The sequence below is a fragment of the Micromesistius poutassou genome (assembly GCF_964030765.1).
Source record: "Micromesistius poutassou genome assembly, chromosome: 20".
NCBI classification, from domain to species: domain Eukaryota; kingdom Metazoa; phylum Chordata; class Actinopteri; order Gadiformes; family Gadidae; genus Micromesistius; species Micromesistius poutassou.
In genome coordinates, this window is record NC_140290.1 from 12,329,259 (window position 1) to 12,352,823 (window position 23,565).

The 23,565-nt window shown below is 49.7% G+C and overlaps 1 protein-coding gene across 1 annotated transcript; it reads right to left on the reverse strand.

The window, feature by feature from the left end:
- Positions 1–409: 409 nt before the first annotated feature.
- Positions 410–23,188, reverse strand: tax1bp1a (Tax1 (human T-cell leukemia virus type I) binding protein 1a; the record flags this gene model as incomplete). Its single annotated transcript, XM_084484869.1, has 17 exons — positions 410–1,921; positions 2,300–2,382; positions 3,329–3,588; positions 4,298–4,487; positions 6,105–6,191; positions 8,336–8,621; positions 8,715–8,946; positions 9,114–9,186; positions 9,747–9,971; positions 11,018–11,269; positions 11,692–11,877; positions 12,614–12,704; positions 13,293–13,441; positions 17,121–17,276; positions 17,697–17,887; positions 19,027–19,129; positions 23,000–23,188. 17 exons carry the CDS (start codon positions 23,186–23,188, stop codon positions 1,711–1,713), a joined length of 2,964 nt encoding a protein of 987 aa, XP_084340995.1. The 3' UTR covers positions 410–1,710.
- Positions 23,189–23,565: the final 377 nt, after the last annotated feature.

A 23,565-nucleotide genomic window follows, 5' to 3' on the forward strand; every position in this document is an offset into this window, starting at 1 on the left:
GAATACAACAATGTTGGGAGGTTTACTTTCAAATTGGACAGGAAATACTAGACAAGCAATTGGACAAGGAAATACCCTTGAGCAGGGGGAACCAAAACCATACATACTCGTACATAAGCTCATGAACCTGCACACAAAATATAAGAAATGCATCTTTTTTTTTTTTGTATTCTTATTCTTTTCCATCAGTTCTTCATTAAAAAAACAAACAAAGTATCTTAAAATGCTTTCTGTCATTATTAAATAAAACACATCGAGATTAGGTCACGACAGCAGCTTGGATGAAACTCCCCATCAACTATATCTTTAGTATGTATGTATGTATATATATATATATATATATATATACACACAATCACACAATACATTCAGAATAAAGCCGTTTCTTAGTGCAGATAAATGTAGTGCTGTTCCCACCTTTCTCAAGGGACACAGACTTCCACAGTGGCCGGGAATACATCACTTCCTTTCAATAGTCAATAATATCCAACGGTCATCACTCCCGGCCAAACTGTCCCATTCTTGAAATTGATTGTGCATACATTGAAAATGAGTGATGTGTTCCCCCACCCCCCCCCCATCACGTGTTTACTGGGCATACGGATCACAAATCCCCCAAAACGTTGAGGATTGGCTTTTACCGACATACCGATCTATTTCTTATACCCTACTGTGTATCTGTATCAAAAGTTAGATTAGGGTCATTTTTGATTGGATCACAACTTCAACTGGTATTTGATTCGTGTTTACGGTCGATTCATATGGAATATCCGATGATGGAATAACGATGGATTTATCTGGTATGGGTGATCGGCGTTTCTTTTGAAGTTGGGATTTGTTTATTTATTCCAATCGTGTTGAAATGCTTTGAGGCCCTGCCTCGTTCCGTTATGATACGACCCGTTGCCCCCCCCCGGCTCCTCCATGTCCCCTGCTATACTGCAGCCCCTGTACGCATCACACAAGACACTGGTGTGCAGCCTACCAGAAGACCTCCATCAATACCACTACTGTTTTCGACGCCTCCAGGCTCATCGCAACAGGAGTTGCCGACCTCAAAAGAAATCGCGAGGTCCTGGAAATAAATAACAAGTATGAATAACAAAGAAATAATTTACAGTGCATATTTTTTTAAGAGCTCAGATGCTCAAGCTCTCGTGTCGTCGTTCTTCTTCTTCTTCTTCCTCTCCCTCTTTTCAGAATAAAAGTTTGGATGTGTTGCCGTTATAGGGCATTTATAGAGTACATATATATATATTACAGAATACGTTAATGCCATAATCTCTTAAAGTAGGGGAATGATTGTCAAGGTGAGACTGAAGCCAAATGAGCACTAATAGAAATCCCTTTAAACCAAATACTTCCTCTATCCCTTATGGGTTCTACTCAAAGCTAACCTAAGATGGATGAGAAAAGCCGTTTGCGAGGAAAGGGACAAAACACCCTCTTATTTTTTTTCCATTTCTAAAGAGGAGTCGACACTAGTTCAGATCGCCACGCGAGCCATTAAAACCTGTCTCCATGGACACCAGATCCAATGCACCCAACGCAATCTTGGCTTCCGGAATTCGCCGCCGCCTGGCTCAACATTCAACCAACTCTTTTCAAGCCCAAGAAAGACCGTTCCCACACACACGCGGACACACACACACACACACACACACACCTTGACCCCCCCCCCCTCCCGCCCACCCTGCCCCGCCCCCGTATTCAGTCGATCTGGTCAAAGTTGAGCACGTGGCCGTCAAAGTGCGTGAGGACGTGCCTCTCGAAGAGCTGCTGCTGGCAGTTGAGCGGGAACTGCTCCGAGCAGACGGGGCACACCTTCCAGTGGCTCTCCACGTGCTGCTCGAAGGTGCGCTGCTCAAAGTGCGGCGGGAAGATGACCTCGCACAGCGGGCACCGCTTGTGCACCTCGCTGCTGTGGGGGGGGGGAGCGAGGCAGGGAGAGAGAGAGAGAGGGAGAGGGAGAGAGAGAGAGAGAGAAGATTGAGTTGGGGCAAAAAGGGGTATGGTTGGATGTGTGTTTGTGTTTTTTTTTGTATCGTATGGGTGTATCAATTTGTATGAGTATGTGTATGTGTGTGTGTATCAGTGAGTGACTGTGTGTGTGTGTTTATCAGTGAGTGACTGTGTGTGTGTTTATCAGTGAGTGACTGTGTGTGTGTTTATCAGTGAGTGACTGTGTGTGTGTTTATCAGTGATTTTGTGTGCGTGTGTGTGTACCAGTGATTGTGTGTGTGTGTGTCAGTGAGTGTGTGTGTGTGTGTATCAGTGAGTGTGTGTGTGTGTGTGTTACCTTGAGTCAAAACAGAAGCTGCCCCTGGCCTCATTGCGTCTGCTAGACTGATGATCACAGGCCGGCAGAGGCGCATCAGCCACCTGCAACACACACACACACACACACACACACACACACACACACACACACACACACACACACACACACACACACACACACACACACACACACACACACACACACACACACACACACACACACACACTTAAATAAACATCCATGAGTCATGGCTCACGCACACCTGACTGCACACAGATCTGAATCACAGATCCTTCATGTAAAACAGAAGAGGCCTTGTCTGGAGACCCAGATAGTATCGCCAGTGCAAAGCACTCTGGTAGGGCTCTCCGGCAGGATGCGTGGATGACTCAAGTCCCCGTCTGGCCTTTGATTCTCGGGGGCGTTCTGCTCGTTCGTCCGGGGGGCCTTCTTCTTCGCCCTTGAGCCTTAAGTGTGTTTGGTGATGGCGTCCCGGATGCGGCCCCTGTGCCTGACGTCTCTATCCCTCCGGCCCCAGGCGGTTCTGGAGCACCGGCAGAGTGGCGCTAATTACCAGTGTATGTAAATGAGCTGGGCTACGCTGCTGGTGCTGCTGCTGGTGCTGCTGGTGCTGCTGTGTGACGAGGCCTTCGCTGGTCCACATCCCTCCAGCAGGCTGCCAGGGACACGGAGGTCCGGGGGGGGGGGGGGGGGTGGGGGGGGTGCACACCTGGGAGGGGGGGTGTCTGGCTGGGGTTCTGTCTGCGTGTGGGACTTTGTGTAGCAGTGTAAATGTCACCGTGTAGGTGCGTGTGTGTGTTAGTGATGGGTTGTGGCAGTGTGTGTGTGTGTGTGTGTGTGTGTGTGTGTGTGTGTGTGTGTGTGTGTGTGCAAGGTGGCCGTAATGGAGTGAACATCTCACACCAGCACCCGTTGGAACTGCCAGCGTTAATGCAGGGGAAGTACATACTGACATGGCTGTCTGTGAATGCGTATGTGTGTGTGTGTGACAGCGTTCGACAGTGTGTGTGTGTGTGTGTCACTCACACTGCGGGGCTCCTCGGTGGGGGGCTCCAGGCCGTCGGGGGGGCTCACACTGCGGGAGGGCTGGATGCAGACCACCTCCGCCTCCCAGCCGGCGCCGGCCTCCGTCGCCCCCCTCCCCCCCGTCCCGCCCTCCCCCTCCCCCTCCTCGGTTTTAGCGGGGGTCTCGGGAGCGCTGGCGAGGGCCGGGGGTCCGGCGCAGAGCGGCGCTTCAGGGGGCGGGCGGGACGTCTGCTCGGGGGACGCCGCTCCGTCCGCCCTGTCTGGTGGTCAGGGAAACGACAACGACGGGGTTACCGTGGAGACGGGCTTCTGGTCGACTCCCTCCATCTCTGTCTCTCCCTCGCTCACAAAAAACAACAACCAGCACAGGGCCCCTCTTGACTTGATTAAGGACTAAACCCCACACCTCAGGACTGATTGTTGTTTAAATCTTGTTATTTATTTCATTTTCATTACCTCAGGAACCCTGCACATTGGCACATTTATACTTATAGTCATATTCAGTCATATTTTTGTTTTTAATGCACAAGTCACCTACAAACGGACAGTTACATGTATATAGTATGTTTATCTTATTTGAATAGTTTTTTATTATATCTTATTTCAAATTGGTAAATTTATTTGTATATATACTCTTGTTTCGCACTCTCTTTTCCCACTGTACTGCTGGTCACTTGTGAATTTCTCCTAAGGGGGATTAATAAAGGACTATCTATCTATCTATCTATCTATCTTGCATTGTGCCCCGGAGCAAAACATTAGCAGAGAGACAGAGAGAGAGAGAGAGAGAGAGAGAGAGAGAGAACATGAGAATGTCGTGAGAGACATAAATCAGCCCGCTAGACACAGTGAGACATGTGAAGTGACAAGAGAGTACAAACTGCCAAACAGCCCGCACTAAAACACAACAGCGCCCCCCCCCCCCCCCCCGAGAGAGAGAGCATCCATGCACGTGTGGACCACACCCACCTCGCGTGTTGGTGCCAGTGGAGTAGGGGTTACCGAACTGCAGCTCGGCGGGCCTGTGTGGCACCAGGGGGGGCGGGGAGGGGTCCTGTGGGTAGGGCATTGGGTAGCGGAGAACCACGGGCTGCCTGACCTCGGAGACCTGTTCCCCAGTCACCTGCTCCCTCTGCCTGGACACGCAGCGCTGCAGCTCCTGGAGGAGGGAGCAGAGATGGAGCCGTGTAACGTGATTGGCTGAGGTTGAAAAATAACATTGTCCGATTGGCTGAACAGGATGAGCTACACATTAAATGTGACAGTGCTCATACGTGATAACAGTACGTGTTATCACGTACTGTGTATCGATTACGTGTTATGTATCGATTTCTTGAGAAGCTTCATAACTGTTTTGGGTGAATAATGTTGTAAAATTGTTTAAAATGTTTCAGTTTCTATGTATTTCAAATTTGATAGATTTACACTTGTGTGTAAACCCATTAGTAGTATTTTGATTTGGAGATTAGCGACATTAATCTGATCCACAGAGGACATGACAGTAATTTGTTTTTATTTGTTCAGCCTAAAGGGAGCCAAGCACCTGACAGGGAATCCTTGCATGTTAACTTAGCCTATTTTACTGTGCTATAAAAGTGTCATTTATCATTTATTCATTTTGCAGAAACATACGCACATGACTAAATCCAGCGCAGAAAACCTCTGAGGAAACGGCCGACAGGCACAAAAGTACAAAGCACAGAGCCTGGGAGTAATGGGGTGTACTTAATGCAAGACAGCTTTATGAACAACCCCAGTACTGATCATCTTTTCGAAGAGAATAAATTACAGAGTGTGTATGTGCTTGTGTGCGTGTGTGCGTGTTATATTTCTTTCCCAGAGTTGTAATAAAAGGGACATATCTCATCATCAGCAGACTTGGAGGAGGAATAAGTAGGGGAATGGTGCAGAGGAAGACTTTCTCCCTTTTTCCCGCTCACCCGCCCTTTGTTTCATCCTCGGCAGCGATGCCCTTTCCCCCATAATACCCCAAGCACCAGGCATTAGTACTCTACTCATTACTGTAATGGGTGTCAAAACTCTGCTGCCGCTTAGCTGACAGGAGCGCCCTTTCTCTCCCTCTCTCGCCCTCTCTCGCCCACAGTCTCCCCGCCTCGATCTCTTTCTTTTACATTTGTCTTCCCTCTTCCCCCATTTCTCTCTCTCTCTCCCTCCCTCCCTCTCTTGATGACTTCATTAGCACGCCGCTACCTGGTTTTAACATTTAAAGCAGGGCCAGCAGAGTTCAAGCTGACACGCTGCATGGCATTTGCATGGCTCACTGCCACCGTGGGGGGCGGAGGGGGGCCGGAGAACGCTACCGGCACGTATGGGTGTATTCATTAAGGTTGGACCCCGGGGACACTGGGAAAGTTTTGGGCTGGGGGGGGGGGGGGGGGGCGGGGGATCAGTGTTCGAAAAGATTTGCTGAAATAACCAAGAACAGCTGATAAGACGCTGTGGAAGGTTTAGCTAATAATTGCAATAATGATAATACATTAGATTTATATAGCACTTTACTCGAAGACACCGATTTCGGTTGCATTCACATTAAGCTATTTTGGAAGGAAGGATGTTTTTCTTTTGTTCTAAACGCTCCAAGGCCCTGGCAATTGTGGAGCGGAGAGCGTCATCTTCATCCTGTTTGTTATAATGAGGCTAAAATTCTTCCCCTCCGCAAAAACCCCAGATCAAAAACAACACGCCGGGGCGAGCGAACGGGTCTGTGGTGCTGTGGCGCATCCTGCAGTGCAGTGCATGACGCCGGCCCGCACACCTCCTGCATCTGCTCCTTCTCACGCAGGGCCTGGGCCAGCCTGCGCTTCAGCTCCGTCACCTCGTTGGCACGCTCCGACATCTGCACCTACGCACACACACACGCGGACAGACGGACGGACAGAAGCGTGGAATAAAAAAACAAGGACGAGGTTTTCCGACTGAACTCCTGGATGAAATGGTGGCCCTCTTCACGTCACTCTATCGCGGAGGCTCTCCGCCTAACTGAGTTCAATGCCGGCGCCTCCTCTGCCGTCTTCCAGCCGGGAGTAGGAACGCACGCGGAAGAGTGTGTGTGAGAGCGAAAGTGTTTGGATTAGGGGTTTGTTGTGCTCTGTTGGAACACCCCTTGCTTACCCCCCACCCCCCCGCCCCCCCGTTGAATGTGTGGCCCGCACTGTAAAGTACACATACCCAAGGGAGCAGAGACACGAGTGCAGGACAGAGTAGAGAGGGACCACAGTGAACCAAAGGACGGCTATAAATTACACTCTCTCTCGCCCTCCCTCCCTTCCTCCCTGCTCTCTCTCCCTCTAGGAGAGGGGTTGACCCGGTGGGATAGTTTACACTGCGGCCTGCCGGCACTACTCTAATCCCATTACAAAGGGTTCCCCCTCTCTCTCCCTCCCCCCCCGCTCTGGTTCATAACTGTCAGTCTGTCAGTCTGTCCCAGACGTAACCCCCTCGGCCCAGCTCTTTTTCCTTTCTGACTCTTATTTCACCCAACCCCACCCCAATCTCTCCCTCCCTCCAACAACTCTCACTCCTTCTCTCCCTCCCTCCCTCGTCTCTCTCGCCCTTTCATCCAATCTCTCCCTCTCTCTCTCTCTCTCTCTCGCCCTTTCATCCAATCTCTCTCTCTCTCTCTCCGTATGTCTCTCCCACTCCTCTGGATTTACGGCACTGTTTAAGGGGGGGGGGGTCACGTTTGGGTGAAGGGAGGCTGCAACAGTCAACGTTTATCCATTTACTCCCCTTTCCCTATATCATCATCCCTCCCCCACCCACTCCCACTCCCTCTCACTCTCTCTCTCTCCTTCTCCCTTCATCTCTCTCTCTCCCCTCCCGTCTCTGGCGTAAACAGCCGTAAAGCACGCCGTTCCGGTCTGTCTTCCTCGTCAGCCCCGCGCTCACTGGGGACATGCGGTGGGAGTACCCCCCCCCCCCCCCCCCACCCCCACCCCCCACATAAGAGGATCTTATTTACTTTGGAGATAAACATGCACTCAGAGGTCCCAGATCAAACTGGGATGGGGAAGGGAGGGGGCTCGGAGGGGGGGGGAGAGAGTCGAGTAAAAAATAAAAGAAAGAAAAACACATTGTCGGTGACATGCACACATGAAAACCAAAAAAAAGACATTGTCCGTCACATGGTCACATGGTCTCTCCCCCCCCCCCCCCCCTCCAGGCTAAAAACAGCACGCGGGGCTGAGAGCATGGCCCGTAACCGATACACTGACACATTAATCCCACCGAGACGAGATAGGCCCTTCCAGCGGCGGGAGAAGCGGTCCGCTGCAGACAGAGGAGATCAGAGCTGGGATGGAGTCTGGAGATGTTCTGCGAGCGTCTGTCTGGCGGCTGTGCGGTGGGCCGCCTCAGTGTGTGTGGGTGTGTGTGTGTGCGTGTGTGACTCAATATGCGTAACTCGCTACGTGTGTAACCAACACTCCACGGTTGCCTTCATCTGATTGCCAATCCGCCAGCTGTGCCTCGACCTGTCTGTGTTGCGTGTTTCTGTTTTCTGACTGGCGGGTGACCTAGAGTCCTTCACTGGAATACCGCAGCTCACAGTAGAGGGCGCCTGTAACCCAGTTATCAACGCCTGTGGTGTGACGTGTGGTGTGAAGCCAGCGCGGCAGGGGTGATGACACTATCTCATTCGCCTCCCATCTTATATCAGGGGAAGTAGTCGGAGGAACCTGAAAAAGGCGGAGAGGATCAACCGGAGCCGCTCTCTTAATTATGGAAACATTGACCGGCCAGCTGTGCTGCATCTATGCCAGTAACGGTGTTGCCAAATTGGGCCAGATTTCCCTCCCAATCTGGCAACACTGGCTGCTGCGTGCTGCAGCCCAGTGTTGCTGCAGCCCAGATTGGGCGGGAAATCAGCAATCGGCTGGTAAGTAACTTCAAGATCACAGGTCAACGTGGCACCATGCTCAGACAGGAGACCGCGTACAAGTGCAGCGGACACAGGGACGACGTGTGCGACTGCAGCGTGACACTCACTCGGAAGCGCTCCTCCTCATTGGCCAGCCGCTGTTTGAGCGTCTCGTTGATGGCACACTGCTCCTTCCACTTCTCCTCCATGGTGGCCAGCTCCTCCTCCACCGAGCGGGTCTGCTCCATCTCAGCCTCCACCTGCCCGTCCAGCTCACTCATATTCCTCTCCTCCTCCTCCTCCTCTTCTTCCTCCTCATCCTCATCGTCCTCCTCCTCCTCCTCCTCCTCCTGCTCCTCCTCCTCCTCCTCATTCTCCTCGGCGCTCCGCCTCTCCTTCTCCACCTCCACCCAGCTTGTCATGCGCAGGCTCTCCTCCGGAAGGCGCTCCCTCGCCCCCTCCCCCGCGTTCTCCTGCTCCCCCTGCCCTCCGTCGTCGTCGTCGTCGTCGTCGTCGTCGTCGTCGTCTCCTCCCCCTGGCTGCGCTCCTCCCAGCTCCTTGCCTCCCTGGGGCTCCGCCGCGCCCTGGGCCGCGCCGTCCCCCTGCCTCTCCTCCGACGCTGCGGCGGCGGCGGCGGCCAGGGTGGGCGTGGCGGTGGGAACGGGTGCCCCCAGGTAGGCCACTTCCAGGGCGATGGTCATCTCGGCGGTGCCTCGCAAGACGGCGTCGGCGATGCTGTCTGGAAAGGCGTGGTGGGAAATGAGCTGTTAATGGTTATAGGTGAAAAGAAATACAAGAACGAGCGCATCATGAGCTCGCGACCGCGGTGGCCGGTGCTCAAGTCGTGGCGGACGATCCATTGTGGGAGTTGTGTGCGGTTGAGAATGTGTGTGTGTGTTTTCATACCCGTTGTTGGGGACTCTGGACTGTAGGCCAGGGGCTCCTGTGTCGTCTCTGTGGCTGCGTTCCTCTTTGGCTCCTGAGGCAAGGAGCGCACACACACACACACACACACACACACACACACACACACACACACACACACACACACACACACACACACACACACACACACACACACACACACACACGTTAAACCTGTTGGAATAAAAGCACAATTTCCTCCTTCCTCCCTTCCTATTTGGTGATATGGTCACATTCACATGAATGTGTGTATTGTATGTGTATTGTATGTACGTGATTGTATTGTGATGTGTGTGTGCATATATATATATGTTACACGTGTATCCAGTGTGTGTGTGTGTGTCCTGTGTACTGGTGTGTGATGTGTGTGTGTCTATGCATGCATATGTGCCGCTGTGTGATGTATGTGTGTGTGTGTGTGTGTGTGTGTGTGTGTGTGTGTGTGTGTGTGTGTGTGTGTGTGTGTCTCTATGCATGGCTGTGTACTGGTGTGTGTGTGTGTGTGTGTGTGTGTGTGTGTATGTGTATGTGTATGTGTGTGTGTGTGTGTGTGTGTGTGTCTCTATGCGTGCCTATGTACCGGTGTGTCTAAGTGTGTGCGTGCCGTCCTCTCACCCCCTGGGCTTCGCTGAGCTTGGCCACGTGCCGACGGAGGCGCTGGCACTCGCGGTACTTCTCCTTGTAGTGCTCGGCTGCCATGTGGAGGCGGAGCTTCAGCTCCTCCACCTCCCTCTGGAGCTCCGCCTCCGCCTCGGAAACCACAGCCAGGCTGCTGCTGCTGCTGCTGCTGCTGGCCCCGCCCTCCCCACTGGCCCCGCCCTCCAGGCAGGCCACAACACTCTGCTAGACCGACGCCCAGGAGAAGGAGAAAGGAAAACAAGGCAGGGGGAAGAACAGGGAATGCGTGAGGAAAGGGGACAGCTAATGCTATTTAGCAATGAGCCCACTGGCGTACTGTCCGTTATTATCTGGCCAGCAGCTTGTTGTTGAGTATACTGCCACCTTAAGGACGCTCGCAGCCCATCTAACACCAGCACTGCCTGCTGTTACAAACAAAATGGACGATTGCTCGCCGTCTCATCGTCAGAGCATGATCTCACAGCGTGCTTCATTCAGGTTCTTTGTTCAAAACAAAAACAGTACCAATTCCCTGATGTCTTGAATATTGATTACAGGGGACAGTAGACAGCTAGGTTAAATAAAAACCTATCAAGCAATGCCTCCTAACCCTTTTGAGCCACACCATGTCGGTGTGGCCATAATAACCACCTTCCGAGAGTTGAAAAGCGTCTCCTCTTCGTTGTTCAGTTATATTTCCCAGTCAGAGCATTGAGAGCTTTCCAACGGATGCCATATCTCCGACATGGGCAGTACTGACCTTTCGTTTTATACTGTATCTCGTCTTTTATGTAGTTCATTGTTCATTTGATGGATAGCTTATATCATTCACGATCCTATCAGCCCCTAGTCAACGGTTAATTTTTTGTCGCATAATAACAATAATAGATTGAATTTATATAGCGCTTTTTTTTTCCCCTGGAAACTCAAAGCGCTTACAGTGACAGGGGGGGGAGGGACCTCACTAACCACCACCAATGTGTAGCACCCACATGGGTGACGCACGGCAGCCAATCGACGCCAGAACGCTCACCACACCACACACCAGCTTGTGGAGAGTGAGGGAATTAATGAATCAGCCAATGACACGGGGATGATTAGGGGGCCAGATTGAGATTGAGTCTGGTGGGACAGTTTTGGGCATAACATCACTGTCCCCCCCCCCCCACCCCCCCCATATCCCCATGCCCATCCGACGTCCCCCTCATGCGGCATCAGCCTTGCGACCCCCGTGGTGCGTGCGTGGGGGGGGGAGGGGGGGTGCTCACCGCCTCCTTCAGCGCGGCGCTCCGCAGGCGGTCCAGCTGGCTCTCCATGCGCCGGCACTCGGCCTGGGCGTCGGCCAGGCTGGCCCGCAGCTTCTCGGCCTCCAGCCGGGCGCGGTACAGCTCGGCCATGGAGCGGTCCCGGGCGCCCGCCGAGTCCCGCAGCTCGGCGGCCAGGAGGGACGCCTGCTGCCGGGACGCCTGCAGCTGGTCCTCGGCCTGACGGAGCTGCTCGCGCACGCGGGCCAGCTCCGCCTGCGACGAGAGAGGGAGAGGGAGAGAACGAGAGAGAGAGAATGGGAAAGAGAGAGAGAGAGATAATGAGAACGAGAACAAGAGAGAGAGAGAGAGAGAGAGAGAGACAGAGAGCGAGAGAGAGAGCGAGAGAGAGACACACACAGAGAGAGACACAGAGAGAGAGAGAGAGAGAGAGGGAAGGGAGAAAGGGACACTTTATTCATCCTGGATGGGAACATCAGGAAGATGAAAGAAGAAGAGAGAGAATCAGTCAGAGAGACAATATTGGCCGGTAAAATTCTGTTTGTGGGCTAAGTGCAAAGGCGCAATACACAGATTGAACACACAAAATGCTCACATCATGTGTGCACCCTCTGCATCCTCATTAAAAAAAAGTCGGAAACATCCCGAACACATCCACACATGGACCACAGACTGACCTTGTGGGCCTGGTGGCTGTGCAGCTCCTTCTCCAGGCAGTCCCGCTGGGCCACGCAGGCCCGCATGCGCTCCAGCTCCTCCTGGAACTGGGCGATGGTCACCTCCCGGTTCAGCTCCACCGCCTTCAGCATCTGCAGCTCGGCGCTCAGCTTGGTGTTCTCCAGCTCCGTGCTGCGCAGATGGGCCTGGTGAGGGGGGGGGGTGGACACACGCACGCACACACACACCCATGGAAACACATACGCACACAAACACAACAAACGCCCACATGCAAATGGAGACACGCACGCATATGATTGCCACACGTATTACATACTGTGTTGTAGCAGTGTTGTTGATCCTTGATCTTGATCGTTCCATAAGAAAAAACGGTAATAATACAAAATAATAATATTAATATAATAATTATAATAAATAATCCACGGCGTTGTGGATTATTTCTTACTTGTTTGTGCATTAGGCGTGTGTGAATGCCTTTTGAAACACCAAACACAAACACACACCCGCTTGGGCTTTGCCCATCAGACAGATGTTTTCCAAAAAGTTTCCCACCAACCCGATCGCCGACACCCACGAGCCCACACACGAGTGTGGGCGATCAAACTGTTACACGTCGACGTTGATCAACACACACACACACACACACACACACACACAAACAAACAAACAAACAGGCCCACCAACATGGATACACACGCACACATGCTCTGAATCTTTCCTGACATCAATTTGATGCGGTGTAGGGGGCACACACTCACACACACGCAAACACACACACACACACACACACACAGAATCTTTCTTATGACATCATTTTGATGCGGTGTAGGGGGCACACACACACAGACACACACACACACACACACAACTCCGCCCCCCACCCCTCCCCCATGTGTCATTACTGCCAGCGCCCCATCCCACCTTGTAGCGGTCCCTCTCGTCCCGTTCGTTTTTCAGCTGGCTCTCCAGGCGGTCTCGCTCGGACCCCTGCTTCTTCAGACGCTCGCGGAGGCTTGGGGGCCAACGCCGACCCCGGCCAAACAATCCCGCCCGACAGGTCGGTCCAGCGGAGGGGGAATGACAAAACAAAGGACGCAGAACATTAGGGCCAAAGCCTTTCCATGTCAGGCGCCACGGAAAGTAAACATACCGAGTGCGGATTCCACCGCACTTCAACGCTATGAGTATTTATTATTATTCTTTTAACAGCTCAAAGGCCCCCCGGGCGATAATGCCGCAGCCCGAGCCAGAAAGAGTGAATCCCCCCCGAGGACACGCATAGTGCTGTGATACTTCATGATGAATGTCCTGTATATGTAGAAGGCAAATGCCTCACGAATTCCTCTTCAATGTTATTTGCACAGCCCTTAATCAGTTACAGCGTCAAAGGGCCACATGACTCGACACCTCTTTACCCCTAGGGAAAAACCTCCCCGGAAAAAATCCAGAGAGAACAAACATCAAGAAGGAACACATCAAGAACGACCGAGTGCACAAAGTCAATTGCGTCGTTGCGTGCAAGCTGCCGGATCCACCTCCTTCACACCCCTCTCCCGCCCCCACCCCCCCCCCCCCCCCCCCCCGCCGCCTCCCCGCTCACCAGTCCAACTCCGTCTCCTTCTGCAGGCTCCTCTGGGACACGCCCCGCAGCTCCTCCTCCAGGTGACGGACCCGCTCGCAGGCCTCGCACAGCCTCCTCCGCACCTCCTCGCGCTCCTCCGACAGGCCCTGCGACGACCGCAGCAGCTCCTGCAAGACACGCGGCGGGAGAGAGACAGGGAGAGAGAGACGGGGAGAGGGAAGAAAGGGGAGCGAGGAGAGAAGAGAAGTGCGGGGCGAGAGGAGAGATGAGAGGAGAGGGGAGGGAGGAGAGGGGAGAGAATAGTGGAGAGGAGAGGGGAGAAAGGAGAGGAGAGGGGAGAGAAGAGGAGAGAGGAGAGGGGAGAGGGGAGAGGGGAGAGAAGAGAGGAGAGAGGAGAGAGGAGAGGAGAGGGGAGAGAAGGAGAGGAGAGGGGAGAGAGGAGAGGGGAGAGAAGGAGAGAAGAGGAGAGGGGAAAGAAGGAGAGGAGAGAAGAGAGGAGAGGAGAGAGGAGAGGAGAGTAGTGAGGAGATGGTATAGGAGGAGAGAGGGGAGATAAGCGTAGGGATTTGAGGGGAGAGGAGAGAGGAGAGGATAGGGGAGGGAGAGGAGAGGGGAGTGGAGGAGAGGGGAGAAGCGTAAGGAGGAGGGGGGAGATGAGGAGAGAGGAGATGGGAGGGAAGGAGAGGAGGAGGGTGAAGAGAGGAGAAGGGCGTTGAACAATACATATATCTGGTGAAAATAATCACCATGTGCAACAGCTGACACTGCTGATGTCATTCCTGCAGCATGCACGGCTCCCACCATGTCCATGACTAACCCTTAGCAGGAAACCGTTGGCGCCGATACAATGAGCGCCTCTCCTATACTGTTCTTGATGCGTCCCTCAAGCGATCCCTGGTGCTTTGAACTCCGTACCCATGAATGGAATTGAACGACCCCGCCACTTAGACACAATGGAAAACTTGAATGAGGCAAATCAGAACTCTCTATAGTACAATAGATGCAAACCTTTCATGAACACCTTGGGACTGCTTTCAGGTATTGTGAGATTGCTTGGGCAGGCCTAGGTGAATTCTTTCAACAGGTTGCTTGTCACAAAACAGACGCCGAGAGAGCCTGTATGGGCAGCTGGGAGTGATCTGTCAGAACACCGGTGCACTAAATCACCCCCAGCAAACACTACCTATGACAGTCCAACACGCCTATACAAACACACACTCATACACCTAACCACACACAAACACACACCATACACACACACCCCCACCCCCCTCCTGTCCATCTTTCCCACTTCTATTCTAGTATGTGTGTGAAAAGAAAGAGATCTTTATTCAAGGTCATTTGCGAATATACACGAAAGAGGGAAGGGAAATCTACGGTTGCAAAGTACATGCTAAACACACACACACACACACACACACACCCACACACACACGACTCGTTCTGTGCTTGGCTCCGTCTTACTACTGTATGATTTTTACAGCTTGCATTGGCAAAGCACTTTAGCAGTGCATTAAGACCTTATAAAAAGCAAGGTCATAAAATTAGCAGCAGCAAAATATATACTTATGTCCTCACATTAAAACTTTAAAGATATTTCAACACATGGCAGGAGCTTACCTACCTGCTTTCCAAAAATGCCTGCCCTCTCTTATGCACACATACACACACACACGCACACCAAATACACAAAATCAAATACACAAACACACTATCAGACACACAAATCAATTGCATACCGATGAAGGACAGAAACACGCGACTTTAATAACAACGTGTGTTACAGCTGTACTTTATGGCCATTTTGTATTGCGTAAAAAAGTCTAACTCAAAGCGCTCTCTGAACCTAGGAGCTGGAACGTACACTAGGGGGCGATAGCAGACCAGTTTCCAATCTACAACTCCCCACTGCTTTAGGGTTGCCCTGCTTCCTCCTCTCCCCCTACCCTCCAACTCTCTAAACAGGCTTCCTCCCCTTTCTTTCTTTCTCTCGCTACCTCTCTCTCTCTCACTCCCTTTTTTCTTTCATACACGTGTGTAATGCGTTTGCTTAATCAGACAGGACCCTTGTAAAGAAAAGAGCCCGATGTGACGTGTGACTCATCCTGAGGAATGGAGCTTCTACCTTCAACGAGCTTCGACCATAAACGAGTCGGCTCAGCTATGTTGGAAGTGACCAGGACAGAGAGAGAGAGAGACAGAGAGAGAGAGAGAGAGAGAGAGAGAGAGAGAGAGAGAGAGAGAGAGACAGAGACAGAGACAGAGACAGAGAGACATAGATAAAGACAGAGGAAAAAGGAGTCGTTTTCAACGCAACCGAGAAAAAGCGAGCGAGAGGTAAAGTGGAAAAGGTAAACAAGTGAGGAACAGCGAGAGAGAGAGAGAGAGAGAGAGATAGAGATAGAGAGAGAGAGAGATAGAGAAAGAGAGGCGAACAAAAAGGGAGAGAGCTGAGGGGCCTGAATCGCGTGACAGCGTGGTGTTTGTCTCTGACGCTGGGCAGGGCCTCTGTTTTCAGTCTGGCGGTTTTGTGGACTGCCCTCCTCTCATTCCACACACAGACTAAAAGGGTTTGCAAGAGGGTGGCATAATGAGCGTGTCTGTGTGTATTTGTATGCAAGCGTACATGTGTGTGTGAGTGCAAGCGCGCTTTGTGCGCTTGTATTCACACACACGCCTGAATGCATGTTAAAAGAGGCCTTGCGGCGCTGAACGTGAATGCAGATTTGAGTTTGAATGACATCAGAGGGATGCAATTAATTTTCATGACGTGTGGTTGTGTACATGCGTGTGAGTATGCATGCGCGCGTGTGAGCGTGTGTGTGTGAGCGTGTGTGTGTGTGTGCGCAAGGCTTTGACGTCATGTTTGTTCAGTCTGTGGTTGCGATGGCATCGTCCCTGACGCCAGATGCCCGATAAATAGCGTCCCCTTTCTGTTGGGGCCCAATGAATCCAGTCATAAAAAAAAGCGAAGAGATAAAAAAAAAAAGTGAAGTGATAGAGAAACAGCAACACATACACAAATACACACATTTACACTCACACTCACATACACAGAGACACACTCACAGAGACACACACACACACACACACAGAAATTTGCGTATTTCATCCGTCACTCAAAATCAAAGCCGGGAAGGGTCAGGATCCTACACAAAGGTAGGCCTTTCATGTCCTCAACTCGTGATCACTGATGTGGAACTGGCTCCATGTGTAAGACGCAGGAAGGGACTGGCTGTCTGGATACAGACGGATACAGCCAAACAGGCATGATGGAAGGCAACATGCAAACGTAAGCAAAACACAGGAGTACATGTCCATATGCAAGTTCACACATTCAGATGTTTATGTGCCAGATTCTCAGCCAATCTTACAGATCTGAATGAGCAAATGACACGCTGTCTTGTTTGCTAGGACTTCGCATTAAACACGACAGCTTAGGGATATTATTCTTTACAAAAAATAATTTGTGAATGTGTCATATGGGCCAAAAAAGGTGACACTAAACAAGCTGTTTCACTGAACCCGCCTGCCCTCGCCTAATATAAACACATTCCTGATTGTCTAAGTTAAATTGAAAAAAAGCTCAATCCTGGATTAGGTTGAATGTACATACATTGTAACTAAATATTTATATTTACACTCTTTAATGTCAACAGGTTGAGACTTAGGAACTAACATGTAGTTGATGTTTCCAGTGCTTCCCAATCTAATATAACTGGTCTTACTTTATCATATAATCTAAAATGGCGACGATCTAGAGAAAAAAAAAATCTTGCATACCCATCGTCACAACCTTCCCTCAACCTCCGTCATAACCCGCCCACCGCCAGCAGCACCACCCACCTGGTTGTGGCTCCTCAGCAGGCTACAGGTCTCCCTCTCCTGCTCCCTCTCCCTGGCCAGGCGCTTCTGCTCTTCCTGCAGCTGCTGCTTCTCCTCCTGCAGGAGGCGCATGGCCTTCTGCAGCTCCCGGCGCTCCTGCTGCACCTCCTCCACACGCTGGAGGAGGCCCAAAGGAAGCAAGAGGAAAGCGGGGAAAGAGGAAGGGGGAAGAGGGGAGGACCGGGATCTCAGTGTTGAACGCTTTGCGGACGGTGATATGTGGACTTGTGGAAAACTGTGGCTGGTTCTGATCAGCGTTAGGATTGTTCTCTTCGGTACACATGCACAGAAACACCCACCCTCTTCCATCAGAGCGAGGAAGATGGTAGGGCTGTAGCATCACGCTCAAGGGTGCTAAGGCCGGGGAGGGAGTGGAAAATTGTAAGGATCGATGCGCGTGCGTGTGTGCGTGTGTGCGTGTGTGTGTTAATATGCATGTTTCTGAGTATGTATGTTTATATGCATGTATCTATGTATGTATGCATGTTTCTGTGTATGTATGTATCTATGTGTGTATGTGTGTGTGAGTATGTCTACCTCTAACAGGCCAGTCTTGGTGGTGACCACCAAGATGTCGGAGTTGCTGTCGTCCTCGGCGACGGTGAGGAGCTCATCGGTGGGCGTGGACGGTTTGAACAGGAAGGGGGTGCTGGCGCCTCTGATGTCCCCCGTGTGGGTGACGTAACAGAACTGGTAGAACTCGCCGTCAGACTTGGGAACGTAATAGCCTATGTTGGGAGGAGAGCAGGAGTGGTGCATAAAGATCACATCAGAATATAGGTCTGCTGATAGGTCGGGTTTTTTCAAGGCGGTCTGGTATGTTTGACATCCGGGGTAACATTTCATGTATTTTATAATACAACGTAAATTAACTGATCAGTTCCATGGTAGACTGTGATTAATGCAAGTGTCTTTCATGTTGCATTTTTATGTAACCATATAATATATCATGCAAACATGCCTTAAAATATCAAGATGTAGAAATCCATTGTAACTTGTTGTTTTTCTCCCTTGTTTATGCATAAAAAAAAAAAAAAAAAAATCTGCCTTGAGTGAGCATTAAGTCCAGATGTGTGGGATACAAAATAAGTTTGGTTTTCTTTTTGGTCTTTCGACATTTCCGAGCGAATGGCTCATTTCTGCAGCAGCGGGGAGCCACTTTAGCAGACGAAAGGGAAAGAGAAAAAAAAAGCACACACACAAAAAACACACACACACACACACACACACACACACAGGGCAGGAGTTACCGCACAGGGCAGAAGCCTTCCCTCCGCATTAAGGAAACTGAATATTTACTCGGGTTAAAAACCCAGAAGAACCCAGAAGATTTGATGGAGATAATATTTCAACCAGTTGGTAATATGCTGCCATTACAGTATATAAAATGTGTTATAGAAAAGAAAACAGATGACCACTGAAAAGCTCTCGTTAGAGCATATGAATTGTGACTTACAGGCAGCCAACCACGTTCTCTGGATCACCACAAAGGAGTCTCATGTTTTCACAGTATAATATCTGACCATGCTAGAGCCACTAAAACCAGTACACGGACCCTCGGACCGGGTATGTGTGTGTGTGTGTGTGTGTGTGTGTGTGTGTGTGTGTGTGCGTGTTTGTATGTGTGGTTAGAGAGGTGTTCAGGTCCCTGGCCGCGGTTGCGGTTTTGTTCCCCTTAATAAAATAAAAGCCCTAGTTTTTATATGCACCATTAAATAGGGGAGCTGCCTTGGAATATGTGTGTGTGTGTGTGTGTGTGTGTGTGTGTGTGTGTGTGTGTGTGTGTGTGTGTGTGTGTGTGTGTGTGTGTGTGTGTGTGTGTGTGTGTGTGTGTGTGTGTGTGTGTGTGTGTGTGTGTGTGGCGTACCTTGGAACACCACACTCCTCTGCACCGTGCTGCCTGGCTCATAGCTCTCGGGCATCGAAGACCAAAGGAAGGTGTAGTAATCCCTGGCCGTACTCCAGCCGACCTTTAGGGCACAGCGAAACAACACCATTATCATCGTCATTAGCGATATTCACTTCACACCCAAATAAAAAGGACACAACTGGGCAATGTACAATCACAAGAATGCCAAACCAAGGTTCCCGAAAGGTTGGCAAAAATGGTTCACAGTAGTGTGCAAACCGTATTTTTTCTAAAACAAACGCTGTCGTTTATTCTTTTCAGGGGGAGGGCTTGTGTATAATGATGCCTGTTTTTCACAACGGAGAGACTTAATAGCGCACACTACAGGATTGTGGAAGGGAAGAATGGAAACATTTAGAACCCCAGGAACCCTCCCTCCCTCGACCAGCCAACCCTCTTTTTTCCACACACACCCTCCTCCCTTCCTTATTTCCTACACCCTCGTCCCTTGCTCATTTCCTACACCCTCCCTCCCTTCCTACACCCTCCTCCCTTCCCCAGTCCCAACCCCTGTTTGGGCTCCAAAAAAGGGGCAATGGAGGTGTGAGGTTTTGGGGGTGGGGCGGTTTGTGCATGTGTCTGTGTGTCTGGATGCAGCCTACACACACACACGCAAAAGTCAGTTAAGAGGAAAGGAAACAGGAAGTGCGAGAGTGCGAGAGGGGGGCGAGAAAAAAGGTGAAAATTTTACGTGGAGAGGAGAGGGACATGTAATTATATGAATTTTGTGTGTTGGTAAGTGACGGATGATGAAAAAAGCAGTCGTGAACATCATAACTTTGCCCTGTGTCGTAAAGCTGTCCGGCACAATCACCCACACCCTCTGTCCTGGACTCCACCGTGTATATGTTCTTTGAAAGACACACGCACGCGCGCACACGCACACACACACACACACACACACACACACACACACACACACACACACACACACACACACACACACACACACACACACACACACACAGTAACTTCAACCTTACTCATGCGATAAATGCATGTGACATTTCATGATTGTGCTCAAGCCAAGGGTTATTTTGACCACCAGTGGGACAACACAGAGTCCATGCGAGTAAATAAGGATGACATTCAAACTATAGAAAGCCTCTTTAAATGGGGATTAAATCTGCCTTAGGATCCAGATTTGCATTCCTTTGTTATGCAAACAAAACGAATCCTCCTGTATTCATTTGCAACAGGCCCTGGGACTGAAGTGCGTGGCTGTTCATTTCTTCCTCTCCAGGAATAAGATTAACAAACAACATCTCCATCAACACACAATTCACACAAGATGCATTTATCTTATGTAACAGAATGATAAGATAATAGTCTACATACTTTGACTCACTGTGCTGGCAATGACGTCGCGACATACTTCTATCAACACGGATGCCAAGGACAGTAAATCAACTGCATACATTTTCAAAACACTTCACACACTTCACACGTCTGTCACGCCTGATTAGCGTGACCACACGATTCAATAATTGTTGTCCTCAAGTTATCACTGTGTAACACTGACAATAATGTCACACCAAGCTAATGTCAAATCAATACTGACAGCTTCCCACGGATGAGATTTGCGTGTCAAAGACTGACACACAAACGGCATCCAGTGTGAGGCCAACTGAGGCCAATATCATGTGCGTCTTCTTCTTCTTCACACAAATCAAAATGCATGTATCTTTCTACCTGAACAACACACACACACACACAGACACACATTATATTAAAAAAAAATTGCAAATCGCACTGCCAAGTTGACTGACAGTTGGTTAGGTAAGATACAGTGTTCCAACACACAAGTGATGTGATAAAATAATCACAGGCAGGAGCAGCAATCAATCACTCTGCTGAGCTGTGAGGGAACACTCTGATGACACGTTAATTATACACTTATACAACGGGTTTCTCCCTGCCCACCCAAACATGCCACAACCAATAACCTCCAAGGGCTTTTCTGTGTGTGCGTGTGTGTCTGTCTTTTTATGTGTATGTGTGCGTGGTTTTAAATGTCATTCTCGATTTTGAAGACTTTCAATGCTCGAAGACAGTGTGGCATATTTTTCTGTTTTTAATATTTTGCTTCCACTCTCAAAAACAAAAAGAAAATCATATGATGGAAAATACGAATATGTAACATGGTATATAACATGGTTCTATGGTTACAATGTACACTGTTGGCGTGTGTGTGATGGTATGTCATTTTAGTATTGATGTGTTGACCTGGAATGCAAGTGGAATGACTTTCTCTCTGGACAGTTTCGGCCACTAGGTGGTGTCTGTGCACAACTAAACATACGGCTGTCTGTGAGGTCTCACACAACGCATTATCGACACAAACCAGCTCATTTAGTCACGGCCTCTGTCATTATGTTTAAATGTAATTAATGACAGAACAGGAGACAAAATGTAGAGGTGAAATGAGTTCAGTCATCGGTTCAGTTACATGATGTAACATTAATGTGGTTAATGTAAGTAAAAGCCTGTTTAACAGTAAAGCTTCTTGTAAACAAGTGAGTATGTTTGTTAACATAGCCCCTGGGACCAAATCCACATATAAAGCCAGATAATGGCTCAACATACAGGCATTAACATATTATTAATGTTTCATATGTCACTTATTAGGCGCAATACATGCATGCATACCCAAGAGCATGCATATACAAAGTGACCCCCAACACACATAGACTGACCAACATTAGTGTTTTACTATTTCCTATCCTGGTGACAGATGGTCTTTGTTAAAAACATAGGTACGTAATTCACCTATTGACATCGCAGGCTTACATATGGAGTACTGCAGCAACAGGAGAAAGATCCCAAGTTGAAAACGGTTTTGGGGCAATTAAAAACCTTAATAGCCCACTAACATGGCTCTTTTAATTACCGACATCTTTACCACCTCCGGAAGATAAAATGCTCTGCTTCTCTCTGAACCCGGACAAGCCTACGTACGTCGAAAAAATATAAAAGTTTGGTGTGCTTCTTCCCCCTCCGACATGAAGAACTAACCATCAAACACGCTTTCATTAGCAGGGATTACAACAGTTACATTTTCCAATCGACTTTTTCCAAATAAAACCAGCATCTTTATTCTCTTTTAATTGAGCCGATGGATTTGAAGTGAGTTCTTAAGCGACGATAAAGTGTTTGTCTTTTGACTTTTACGACACATTAAGTTTTCCCCCGTTCACATTTCCTGTTAATTACGTGTGAGATTTGATGGGCCTTGATGAAAGAGCTGTGCGGAGTGGGGGGTTGCAGGAGACACAGAGGAAAGAGACAGAGAGGAGAGAGCAGGGAACAATACAATGAAGGAGAAGAAGAAAGAGTGGAAAGCAAAGGCAGCTGCTGGAGGAAAAGCTCTTAATAAGAATCAGTGGTTAATAAAGGGCACCAAATGTACACTCCCCAAACGGCGAGGCCCATTAAAACCATCACACTGGATCCACTCTGATGAAGGGCTACCACACTAAAGCTAATTTGCTTCGCTGGGGATTTTAGCATGAAGCTACGCGAGCCTGGAGCCCCTGACGCACTGAAATACAGTGAGCATGTGTAAATGGGCTAACCGCTAAGGCCTGACACAATTCTGCCACACACACACACACACACACACACACACACACACACACACACACACACACACACACACACACACACACACACACACACACACACACACACACACACACACACACACACACTCCTTTTTGCCGACACCTGTGTGAAAAGGGTCTGAGGACTGCTTCTTGAATCAACTGTAACATCCATACATTGCAATGCCAGGTGATTGTATGCATTGAGAATAGGATGTTCAGGGCATACACATGTGGTTCGTGTGTGTGTGTGTGTGTGTGTGTGTGTGTGTGTGTGTGTGTGTGTGTGTGTGTGTGTGTGTGTGTGAGTGTGTGTGTGGTGCGGGTACCTTGAAAATGCCCACCCAGTCTTTAGGGTGAGGCGTAATGTAGGGGGTCAGTGTGTAGCAACATTCCAGAGGCGCTTGCGGTAGGAAACTCTTCCCCACGTTCTGAAAGATGACATGGGCAAAGTTGGACGTCTCCATGATGCTCAAGCTGCTGCCAGGCGATGAGTCCACCACCTGGAAGGATGACATCATATCCTTCTGGTCACTTCATTGGTCTGACCTGCGCAGCTAAAGGAAGAATGGACAGAGATAATGGCAGGTCAACAAAGTGTGAATCCTCTCACCATCACTAGTACAGTGCATTGCTGGAATATATAAAGTAGTTAACAACATGTGCCGTTATTCACTTTAGCATTGTTATTTTACTAATATATATATTATGTTATGTCTCATAATGTACACTATAGGATAGTGACAATGATGACCTGGATTTCATATTGTATGTTTCAACAGTTAGTATACACAGCATAACACAATATGTCAAAATGGCTAACCATATAAGAGGATGAGAAGACTAAACTTAGTTGCGCTATCAGGTGAGCTATCATTAGCTTCTGAGCAGCAGG